This window comes from Bos mutus, chromosome 14, assembly GCF_027580195.1.
Source record: "Bos mutus isolate GX-2022 chromosome 14, NWIPB_WYAK_1.1, whole genome shotgun sequence".
Classification (NCBI taxonomy): domain Eukaryota; kingdom Metazoa; phylum Chordata; class Mammalia; order Artiodactyla; family Bovidae; genus Bos; species Bos mutus.
Window position 1 is genome coordinate 55,887,309 of NC_091630.1, and position 12,506 is coordinate 55,899,814.

The 12,506-nt window shown below is 39.5% G+C and overlaps 1 protein-coding gene across 2 annotated transcripts in view; it reads right to left on the bottom strand.

The window, feature by feature from the left end:
• Window positions 1-2,746: 2,746 nt before the first annotated feature.
• The window catches only part of RAB2A (RAB2A, member RAS oncogene family), a 72,037-nt gene continuing 62,277 nt past the window's right edge, over window positions 2,747-12,506 (bottom strand). For both annotated transcript variants that reach the window (XM_070382364.1, XM_070382362.1), the window contains 2 exons: window positions 6,079-6,147; window positions 2,747-4,069 (listed from right to left, as the gene is read on the bottom strand). In XM_070382364.1, the coding sequence (XP_070238465.1) occupies window positions 3,974-4,069; window positions 6,079-6,147 (165 nt within the window). In that variant the 3' untranslated portion in view covers window positions 2,747-3,973. The remainder of the gene's footprint in view (window positions 4,070-6,078; window positions 6,148-12,506) is intronic.

Consider the following 12,506-nt stretch of genomic DNA (forward strand, 5'->3'; position numbering starts at 1 on the left):
CAGACATGCATACATGTTGCTTTTCTCACTTAACAATATATCCTGGGAATGACGACGTGAGTGCGTACAGCTCTCCCACACACTTTATACAGCTGAGGACTGTATCGTGTGATGTTCCAGTTCACTGAATCACTATGTGTAGACATTTAGGTCATTTTCAATTATCTTGTCATTACAGCCAATGCTGCATTGAGCAACCTTGTGCACATGGGCTTTTGCACTGCTGGAAGGTATCATCCAGTATTTTCCTAGAAGTGCGAAGGCCAGGTCAACAGCTAAGTTTCTCCTGGTTCCATAGGGATTGCCAAGTTCCTCTCCAGAAAGGGAACGTTAAGTCTGCACTTTAACCAGGAACACGACATTTCACTGACAAAATGTGTTGTCATACTTGTATATTAAACTTCTTCCAATCTCATAGGAGAGAAATGGTATGTTTTAATTTGCATTTCTCTAATTGTTTGAAGTTTATTTTTTGGCAGCACCATGCAGCATGTGGGACCTTAGTTCTCTGACCAGGGGTCAAGCCTGTGTCCCCTACAGTGGAAGCGTGGTCTTTTTTAATTTGGCTACGATGCTTCGACACAATGGGTCTTCACTGAGGCACATGGGATTTAGTTCCCTGACCAGGGATCAAACCCGGGCCCCCTGTGTTGGGAGCAGAGAGTCTTAACCAACGACCACCAAGGAAGTTATAAGTTGTTTTAATTTTGAAATACATTTTAGGGGCACTTCTGTTTATCTTTTTTTAGTGCACTTTTCCTAGCAGGTTTTTGCCTCTTGTCTTTCAGTTTTTAAGAGCTGCCTGATGATTTTTCCAAAGCTAATGAATGAACACTAAGTATATACACTGGCACCTTGTTCCCTATCCTGACTCCAAGCCAGTGAGCCCTGTTGTCTAGTATATGCCAACACAACATGATAAACTCTGCTTCTGGGGTTAGGCTCTATTCTCTTTGAACACCAAAGCAAATGTGAACGCTTTCTAAGAAACACAGGGAGGTATAGTCAATTACATATCATGGAAGAGGGTCATCTTTTCCATTATTACGGTTTCCTTTTTGTATTATTTTTTAGTTCACAAACCTTGGGCTGCCAACCTTAGTACTGTGCTTAGATGAGGCTTCACTAGCTACGAGAAAATAAATGTTTAATGTTTTCCAAAGCCAAACAGAATTTTTGGAGTGATTAGATATTTTAGTATCATATACATTCCTACTCTATTAGAAGAAAATTATGGACTATTTTCCTGTGACTACTAAGCTACTTTAAAAAGTATATATACACACGTATATATAACCAAATCATTTTGCTGCACACCTGAAACTAAAACGATATTCTAAATCAACTATACATCAATAAAAAATTAGTAAGGGAATGAAGATATACTTTTGCTTTCACGTATTGTTTGAATTGTGTATCTAATTATATGCTACTCTTTCAAAACTTTGGTCTTAATTCAGTTTTGTTAAATCCAGAAGGCAAATTATAATGCTGTCTTTATGAAGATTCCCACTTTGTGATGTTACATGTTGAGACATTAAAAGTTATATTTTTTAGCGATTTATTTTCTAGCACTTAAAACATGTCCATGGATGCTACAAAAATTGATCAAAGATCATTTGAAGACTCAAAGTTTTAAAAGGTTCGGTTCCAGGCATCAGGATTACATTATTTGTGAAACAGGAGAGCAGAAGCCAGACAGGAATGCTGCTTTGTCAATTGAAGTAAAGGATTCACCACACGTTTCTTAATGGCAGGTGAGGTGTGCAGACAAAGTGGTGTTAACTACAGAGAAGCCCCTATATGCCCCTGCTGCCCAAGTCCCGAGGCAGGGAAGGCTGTGCATAGGGGTTGCATTTGAGGGCTCCAGCTCTTCTTAGGGCTTTCCTGGTGGCTCAGATGGTAAAGAACTCGCGTGTAATGCAGCAGACTTGGGTTCAATCCCTGGGTCAGGAAGATCCCCTGGAGAAGGGAATGGCAATCCACTCCAGTATTCTTGCCTAGAAAATCAGAGGAGCCTGGTGGGCTAGTCCATAGGGTCACAAAAGTCGGATGTGACTGAGCGCACATGCACGCTCTTCTTAGGTTATTAAAATACATGTGCTTTGTTGTTGTTTTTTACCATTACTTTCTGTTTTTATACTTGATTTATAGAAGAATTAGAGGAGACAGTGTGGAAAAGGAATATGTTAAGCTTCTGGAAAAATTAATGGCAGCTGAAGAATCATCCTCTTCCTGGTTGAGGGGAACAAGTCCTCATTGTTTCAACTAGTCCTGCCCACCACCGATGAGTGAATGGGAAGACTGGGAATTTGGTAAGACCACTTTCAGGGAAAAACAAGCATAGTAAGAATACTCAGGAACCTCGATTTCCCCTCACCTTCCCCTCTGCCCTCGAGGAGCTCGTTAAAACTAAGATAGCATTAGGTGACTTCTCTGAAGAGCAATGTCAAAGCTTTGACAGAGCATTGCTGAATCTTCCAGAAAGATGGGCAGAAAGCTGAACTCAGTGAGTAGATTGAAAGTAGCTGGTTTCATTCTTAAAAATACTTGCTTATATACGTCATCAATGACAATGAATTTCAATACTGTTGAAAAGATTTTTATCACATTCTAGCAAAATTTTTAAAAAGGGTAGTGTTAAAACATTCTGACCCTTTTAAAAAATATGCTTAAATACACATCAAAGCTGTGGATGGACTAAAAAATTAACTTCTAAAAAAGGATGTGGTCGTAATAAAAAAAAGAACATTTTTATACATAGGATTTTATTTTGCACTGCTATAACAATTTCATTATAGACCAAGGGAGATAAAAGAAAAAGGGTAAAACCACCACACTGAGTAAATTACTAAAGCTTTTCTACATTTAACAGGATTTTCCATCTGGTAGATTTATTGTCATATCCCCTTCAAAACAGACAAGATGCTTACCATATTTTAAAGATTATAGGTTGCCACTGAAAGAAAAATTTTACACAGTTCACTGTACATCAAGGTTGAAAAACTGTCCTGCATGAAAAATAGAAATCATGTGAATAAAAGGAAAAGAAAACATTATTGTTGAAAGAAAGATTAAAGTCCTCGAAACGTGCCATCTACACGTGGACGCTCGATCCTCCTGGAGTCACTCGGTGGAGGAGTCCTTGCTTCTGCCCAGCTCTCTCATCATACTGTGTTTCTACCCAATGGGATACATTAAGGCAAACAAATCCTTCTCTGAAGAGGTCTTACAGAAACTGTGGACAAATAGCAAACTTTTGGCATTAAACAGGTTAACACACACACAGCCTTTAGTAATAATGTACATTTAAGCATATTTCTCTTGGACTAGTGACAAGGAAAAATGAACATGCTTGTTAACAATGTCAAAAAGTTTTAAAATCAGTGTCCAAGCAATTCCTAATGATGCTTCTGTAGCTTTAAGCTCTAAACAGTATAGAATTTATGCAAATGCATTAAAGAATTCAAGCTTGGCAAATTACACCCAAGCAGGTTATTAAACTATATATACAGAAAGTAAATGATAAATACAGAATTAAAAGAGTCCTTCTGTTTTCCTTAGAGCCTTGAAAACTGACAAACTTTTGAGGACAGTTCTATAATATTAAACATTAGGTAACCACGCGTGTGGGGAAACCTAACTCCACAAACTGATTTAAAATACTCAGTATGACTCTGTAGTGTTTCATACAATTCAGTTCGTTGGTAGGGGCACGAGACAACATTTAACAAAAATAATCACATCAATTGACCTAGAAATCAAATGCAAATAGATATGAATACAATCTCCAAAATCTGTCTTTTTAAGTGAACATTAACCATTTATTCAAAGTTATACAAGAATTTGAAGGATTAAAGTCTTCTGTGACATAAAGCCATTTCAAACAGTTTCATGTCTCAGCGGAGCAGGAGGAGAGGGTGGAAGGATAGGTGAGAAGCCCCTTTCGGGCAGCAAGGCGAGACAAACAGACTCAACAGCAGCCGCCCCCGGCCTGCTGTCCTCCCTGGCTGCCTGCGTGTGTGGCATTGGTAGCAGCATGCTGAGGGCCAATTTTAATGCCGTTTGCCTGCAATAAAAGAGAAAATGATAATATAAAGGTCGAGTTTAAGAAATCCTCTGGTTTCTTAATGATACAATATTACCAAACAACTAAAATATATTTTTAAAACACATCTATTAAGCAAATTTTTGGCAACAATTAAGACAGTATCTCTCAGGGAATGTTTCTTTCTTTTAAAGTAATACTGTGGAAATATTCCTGAAGACAATTCCTTATCATGGTCAGGTACTAGGTTAACAAAAACCGGAGTGCTGCTTTTAAGGGAATTCTCACAATGGAGAAACTGTTTAAAACAAAAGCATTAAAGGAGGAAAATGTGCAAATCTTATGCCGCTCTCACACAGCGGACAACCTTTCCTCTAGACAGCGTTTCTGCTCCATGTTGAATCAGCTGTACAGGCTAAGGGCACATGAGTGTTCTGTGTCATCAATAATTTCTATGATCCCCAAAGACATGGCAGCTTGCCAGGAACCCACACACAGAGTGGTTCTTTCATTCATCAAACTCACACTTATGTCTTAACCCTCACTCCCTCAAGTGGATTTTACCTAAAAATACAACGCACGGAGAAAAGTAATACAGTAGCTTCAGAAATTAAGCTCTTAAGGAAACTTGACGTCACAGTAAATCTCAGATTTATAGTGCTTGGCAGTTGTTCTGCAACAGTAGTAGCCTTGGGGTTTCTGGCACTGGCTCAGTATTGACAGCAGCTGATGTGGTTTCTTTTCGCTCTTTTGACTCCTCTTTAATAAAAAGCATGCCCTATGGCTCATTGGTTTTGCCCCCTCTGGGCTGGTAGCAACTTCTTGAGGAATCAAGGAGTCAGACTTGGCAGTAGGCCAAATAAATCGCACGGCCTGTTGGCTCCTGACAGCACGTTACAATCAAAGCCGCACCAGGCACAGTAAAGCAGTCAGCTACTATATGAAACCAGACAGACACGATGAACGTGCCCTTTTTCATAGAGGCCCAATTACTGTTCAATTTATACGGCATTAGTCTCCGAACGGTGTTGCCGCGAAATTAACTCAAGCTCTACTGCCATAGAAACTTTATCACTACAGATTAAACTTTATCACTACAGATTAAAAGAAATTGAAAAATCAAGTACTTTTTGGAAACCTTGGGTGAACTGTTGCTTGTTTTAGCAAAGAATATTGAGGCAAATAAAAAGAGCCTCTTGTGTCCTGGCCAGGAGAGACACACATATAATGTCCTTCCAACACAGGGCCTTCCTCACTGCACCTGGGGGAGGTAGAAGGGGTTTTCTCTCAGAAGCAAGAAATCCTAACATGGACTGGCAAAAACATTTATGTAAAAGTAATATACCCTGTTCACATAAAAATTCTAAAATAAATAAGGATAAATGCACAGTGGGGATTTAGGTCAAAATGATGGCTTCTGGTAAACACTCTGAATTATTTGCTTCAAATTTTTATATTTTATCCTAATCATGTTGATCAAATCGGGCTCAGAATATTTTACAAAAAGAGAGAAGAAAAGCTACCCACAAAAACCAAACAACCAGCGCCAACTGCCAATTACATGTATTAACTCGGTCTCCTGAAAACACGCTATGCTGAACTGGGAGTAATTTCCAAATTGGGCATCTCCCTCTTCCGCACCAGACACCAGAGAGCATCCTGCACTAGGAACACTGCACATGCACATTTACACACTAGGAAATTATTCCCCAAAGCAGGTGACACCACATGGATGTGTGGATCAAAGTGGATTTTCTTCTCTTTGGAGGATTTCTATTATTTTGCACTGCTTGCAAAAAATGGATAGGGTCACTTACTTTAATCTGTTTTCATAGATAAACTGATGCTTTACAAAACATAAAGATTCAGCTATTAAACAACATACAACAAACTTTCAGTTACATGATGATAAACTAATGTTTAAATGACAGCATAGATCCATTTTAGGAATTTTTAAAAATATAAATTCTTGACTCCAAGTAATTAAAATTAAATTCTAGATTAATTATTAGCCAATTATATGTTTATACCTCATTATTAATGTCAAAGACTCCTTCTTGGATTTTTTCATAAATTTCTTTTGCTGTATTAATAAATGCCTGAAATATAAGATAGAGAAGTTAATTTAAATTATTTAAAACCACATAGTAAAAGAACATTATATAAAAAGGTCTATAAAATATCACAATGTTCAACATAAGAAAATCAACCAATGTAACACATCATATTAATAGAATAAAGGACAAAAATCATATGGTTGTTTTAATAGATGCAGAAAAAGCATTTGACAAAATCCAACACCTTTTCACAATAAAAGCATTCAACAAACTAGATATTGAAGGGGACTTCCTCAACCCGATAAGCCACATCTAAGAAAACCCAGAGCCAGTATCAGACCCAGTGGTGAAGTGTGAAAGCCTCGCCTAAGATTCAGAACAAGACGAGGATGTGTGGGAACCAACACAATCAGTCATAAAGTGGAAACAATACACCTGTTCACCAGCTGGTGAATGAAAACAAAATGTGGTGCAACTCATACAACGGAATAATATTCAGCCCTAAAAATATAAAGCGCTGATTCATGAGACAAGGTGGATGAACTCTGTGAAGTAAAGTAAGCCAGGTATGAGGGGTCACACAGTACGATTCCATTTACGTCAAACGTGCAGACGAGGTCAACCCACAAAAGGAAAATAATTATTGGCTGCCAGGGATTACACGAAGGGAGGAATGGAGTGATGAAAATATTCTGGAAGACAGTGGAGATGGTCGCAGGACTCTGAACATACTAAAATCCACTGAATCATACCCTTTAAAAAAGGGTGAATTTTATGATATGTGAATTATATTTCAAAAGAAAAAAAATCATGGCTGGGGAAAGGGGAGACCAAAACATAAGAACAGCACACATGTGAAAAACACATCAACTAGGTAAGCTGCATAGACACCCATGATGTAACTAGCTTATTCCTGGAGGTCACCGTTCCACATAGTATGCTGTTTGCCAGACAACGTGTTACTTAACATACAGTTCAGGGGGGAAAGGATCAAAGGGTGCTTATTAGAAAGAGATAAAGGCAGTTCAACTTCTATGTCATGTTGAATCAAGTTTCATCCTTTTGCCATGTAGCATACTACCAAATTAATTCAGAAACAGTTTATATTTATGTTAAGATAATAAGATATTTTACACATTATTCCCAGTGCTACAGAAGATGTATATAAACTCAGCTTTTAAACCACCAGATTTGAGAGATAATAGTGTTAATATTATATTCAATTAGCAGTCTATGAAAACTCATAAAAGAAGGTTGTTCTCCACTACTACTGATACAGACAATTCAAAATTTAAAAAGTAAACAGGTCCACGGAGCAGAACACATCATACCTTCCATCTTTTCTACACTGGAAACAACTGACTGCTGAACTTGCCACCAGAGCTTTTGTTTCCTAATTAACAGGACTGATATGTTTTCACCTTTAAAGGCCTTACAGCTCCCCAGAGTAATCAATCTCCTGCAGCTCAATTACTGCACCAAGAACACACCAGTCGGTGCCGGGACGTGCGCGACAGTGGCGGGGGCACAGAGGTATGAATATGCATCAGCTCTAAGTGGCTGATCGAATCATCAGAGAGGGTCATGAGAACTTGCAGCAAAATAATGAGAAGAATTAATCACTGCAGATTCACAAGGCACTCAGGAAACCAATGTGCTTTTCATGTGTGCACATTGGAGTTAAAGTGAAGGAGAAATTGGCTTTCAGCCAACTATGAATTGATTCACATTCCTCAAAATGGAGGTTATCCTTATAAGTAAGGGAAAACCTAACTCTATTTCCAATAACATGTCAATTACAGTGATGGCGGGGCTAACCAAACATTGAAAGTCAACAGATTCATAAATTCACAGGGTTGGAATCCTTTTCAGGGGCACCCACACTGTGTACGTTTCATTAGAACATCAGACAGAATTACAAGGTCACATAAATGAGCTATAACTTCATATAAACAAGGATTTTTATTATGAAGATCATTACACATGCCGATGGATGTAAATACATTGACTTTTTTGCCAATCTATTGATCAATTACTTAAAAAACTGGCTTAAGATAGCTACATTTTTATTTATGCTAAATTTTCTAAATCACTATTAATTTTATCACTTAAACAGTACGTTAAGCAAGCACCTTCAAGAACAGTTGTACCCAGTGGACGTAGGATGTATTTTATATCTGAAAGATATGCAGTTAACTCAATTATAATTAAATATAACAGTTATCTTTTATAATTCCCATCATCTCAATGAAATACTATTTGGACAATACAACATTTACTTGTCATCCAACTCTGATTACATATTAAAAACACTGAAATAATATTTTCCACTTCTTTCAGCACATTATAGAGAGCATACTATATAAATGGATTGGTTCATTTACATCATAGCAATGATTAATAGTTAATATATATTACTAAGTGATTAATGATTAATTTTAACGATACCTTAAGAGTTTAAAATCAATGTAACAGATGTAGGCAGTAGTATACTCTTTTATGCACTGAAATTGAGTTCCCAAATATAATGACACATTAACCAAATACTGTTAAGGTTTAGTAGAGACAAAACAAAACTTCTAAGAGAAGAGCCTTGTCTGTCACAGACAGTAACTGTCCACTAAAGCTGCAAAGCATTTCAAAACTCAGGAAGACAAGAGATACATATCTGTTATAATAATTGACTAGAATTTTCTTTCATTGCTCATTTCACTCCAGTCACTAAAAATCAATCTCCACATATATTTTCCTTTTTTTACTGGAGGATAATTGCTTTACACTGCTTCTGCTGTACAGCAGCGTGAATCAGCTGTATGTATACACATACCTTCTCCCTCATGAACCTCCCTCCATCCCTCATCCCACCCCTTCATATATATTTTTTAAGGAACAGATGTAATAGTCTGAAATACCTCTAGAACACAGAAAAAAAAAAATCGAAGTAATTAACATAAAATCATTACAAAGCCTTTACACCAGGCTCATGTTTTGCCTTTTATTTTTTTTTCAGTTGCACTGCATAGCATGCACAATCTTAGTTTCCTGACCAGGGATTGAACCCGGGGCCCCGGCAGTGAGCGCGCCAAATCCTAACCATTGGTCCACCAGGGAACTCCCTAAAGCTTATGCTTTAATAGGACAGTCTTAAATTGAAATTCCTTCCAATTTTAGACATCATTTTAACTAGTTTTACTTTTTCTATTCCCCAGGCTACTGAAGCAAATTATGAAAAGGAGGGGAAAGAAGACTGGCAAAGTGAGTGAGTGAGAAGGGTGTGTCTTGAGTGGCCGGTGGGGATGCGCATGCACAACATTGGGGACCAAGCCGCACTCTGGATTGGCTGCGGAGCCATGGGCCTGTGCAGACCAGGCTCACAGCTCCTGATGGAAGAGGATACCTGTTGACCAAGATGGCCCAAGTCATCAAGGAGAAAGAAGCTCAGGATTTAACATAAAACAAAACACATTTTTGAAATACCTTCATCATTCTTACAGATTTCAATGTTACCAGGAAAAGACTGTGTAACAATTAACTTATCTGGAATAGTTATTTCCTTACGCTCAGAAAAATGAAGCAAGATGATGGCAGAACTCCAGAAATTTTTCAGCACTGGTTAATTAACATAATACTTTGAAAACATGACATCCTAAAGATCATTGCAGCTTTCTGTGACACATTAAGTCAGAACCACAAATGTTACATTCATCTCTATTCCATGTTTCAAATAGTCGAATATGAATAAATAGGTTACAAGATAGGAAAAAAAAACCAGCTGAGAAACTGATGTGAAAGGATTTCATTAGGCCTGTGAGACAATCCAGGCACATCCATGGTTAAGAAGTATAAACAGATTTCCTTGCAGCCAACCTACCCTGGCGAGGCCTGGCCTCCCATGCAGCGCCCATGCCGGCACCTGAAGCCCAACTCTCTCCGTTTCCCATTAGCTCTCTGCTCTGCTCTCTGATTAACTGCCGTGTCCAGTTCCTTACCTTTATTAGCCATTAACTGCCTTCCACTTCAGACACTAATCTTTCAACCCCTGGCAGTAGTTACCTGAGTGATGCTTGATAATACCTTGCCTTACTGAGGTTAAGTTTTCAGGGACTTCTATAGCACAAATTAAAATATACATAACCACAAGAAATAAAGTGTATATCCCACCGACCACCTGGCCTTTATCCAAGGGTGAAAGTGAAAGTGAAGTCGCTCAGTCGTGTCCGACTCTTTGCGACCCCATGGACTGTAGCCTACCAGGCTCCTCCGTCCATGGGATTTTCCAGGCAAGAATACTGGAATGGGTTGCCATTTCCTTCTCCAAATTATCCAAGGGTACCTACTCCATTGTTGACTGAGCTGGTACTTCTCGGGGTATGGATGAAAAGGTTCGGGGATAAGGATGATGTAGATAGATACTACTGCTGCTGAACTGAACCAGGTTAGTCAAAAGGATCTCAGCACGAGTGCTGATATTTCAGCTGCAGATGCAGGAAACGTAAATGCTCTGCCCTGACTGACAGAGGGAGGGTGTGTGCAGGGCAGGACGGGGGCAGGGCCGGCTGTGGACAGTGCGCCCAGAGTGCCTTCTCAGCCAACAAGAGGGAGCACAGACAAAGGGGAACACGGAATCATGGTTTGTTTTCATTAGGGGTTTTACAGTTTTTAAGGCAAAATATTGAAAATAAATTGTCTATAACAGTAACATTTAAATTATTTCCTTGTGTAACATGCTGCCACCTGGTGGCTAGATAAAAGTTACAGCATCTGTTAGGTGAGAATTCAAAATAAATAGAAGTATCTCAGTGGAAACAGTGTCAGACTATTTTTTTGGGCTCCAAAATCACTGCAGATGGTGACTGCAGCCATGAAATTAAAAGACACTTACTCCTTGGAAGGAAAGTTATGACCAACCTAGACAGCATATTCAAAAGCAGAGACATTACTTTGCCAACAAAGGTTCGTCTAGTCAGGGCTATGGTTTTTCCAGTAGTCATGTATGGATGTGAGAGTTGGACTGTGAAGAAAGCTGAGCACCAAAGAATTGATGCTTTTGAACTGTGGTGTTGGAGAAGACTCTTGAGAGTCCCTTGGACTGCAAGGAGATCCAACCAGTTCATTCTAAAGGAGATCAGTCCTGGGTGTTCTTTGGAAGGAATGATGTTAAAGCTGAAACTCCAGTACTTTGGCCACTTCATGCAAAGAGCTGACTTGTTGGAAAAGACTCTGATGCTGGGAGGGATTGGGGGCAGGAGGAGAAGGGGATGACAGAGGATGAGATGGCTGGATGGCATCACCGACTCGATGGACGTGGATTTGGGTGAACTCTGGGAGTTGGTGATGGACAAGGAGGCCTGGCGTGCTGTGATTCATGGGGTCGCAAAGAGTTGGACACGACTGAGTGACTGAACTGAACTGAACTGATCTCAGTTTTACTTAGACATCCAGAATAGATGTTGAAGGGCAAAGTGCCCTGTAAAATAAGCGACTCTTTGGTTCTCCCTGAGAACTGGGAAAAGGAACTAGAGTGTTGCTAAATTCTCATCTCCATTGCTTAATCAATGCCATGGACAATACTGGTGTTCATTTGCCAAAGCTTATATTAACCCATATTTACCAAGTATTTACTGTATGGGTCGGTAACTATGCTAAGTGATTTACACAGGTTCTCATTATTTCTGAAAAGAAGTTCAAAATATGTGTAAAAATGAGGAAGTTAATTTTGTGGGTTGAATCTGTACCTGTAAGCTTGTTAGCAGAACAGAAGGTGGGGCTCTGAAGCAGGCTTGGGGATGGGTGTCAAAGGCCAGTGTCGCCTCTTACCACATGCGACCTCTCTGTAAAACGGGGGCCACGACGATGCCTATGCCACAGACTTGTTGGAAGAAGAAGGTTAAGCACTGAGACCAGCGCCTGGCTTGTAGGCAGACCTTGGCGCAGCTCCCACCACCACAAGGATATGAGGGCAAGATAGCTATGGGAACCACAGGAACAGCAGGTACATAGCAGCAGAACCCCTGGTGAATTAAAACATCCTGATTAAATAAAACTAAGTATCGAAAGGTAAACTAGCAACACATAATGTGTACACAGTGAGCCCTCAAGAAGAAAGTGCACTGAGATAAGACTCTGGTATTATGCAGAGATAGGACAGTCTTGTGAAAAGGATATCAGACTAGAATTCAAGATGGGGCAGTTTACACACGAAGCTTCTTCAAATCCTGTGACTGATTCTGTCTGCTTTCGCTTCAAGGCGAGAGGCCTCCCACACACAATGACTCCTGTGTTTCACAGACACCCCCCGCAGGGGCCACCCCTCGGGGGATGAGTGAGGAAGGAGGCGGCCACTGGCAGGAGAACCAGGGCACAGCCCCCATTCCACAGTAGAGCCATTCTGCTCTTCTTTC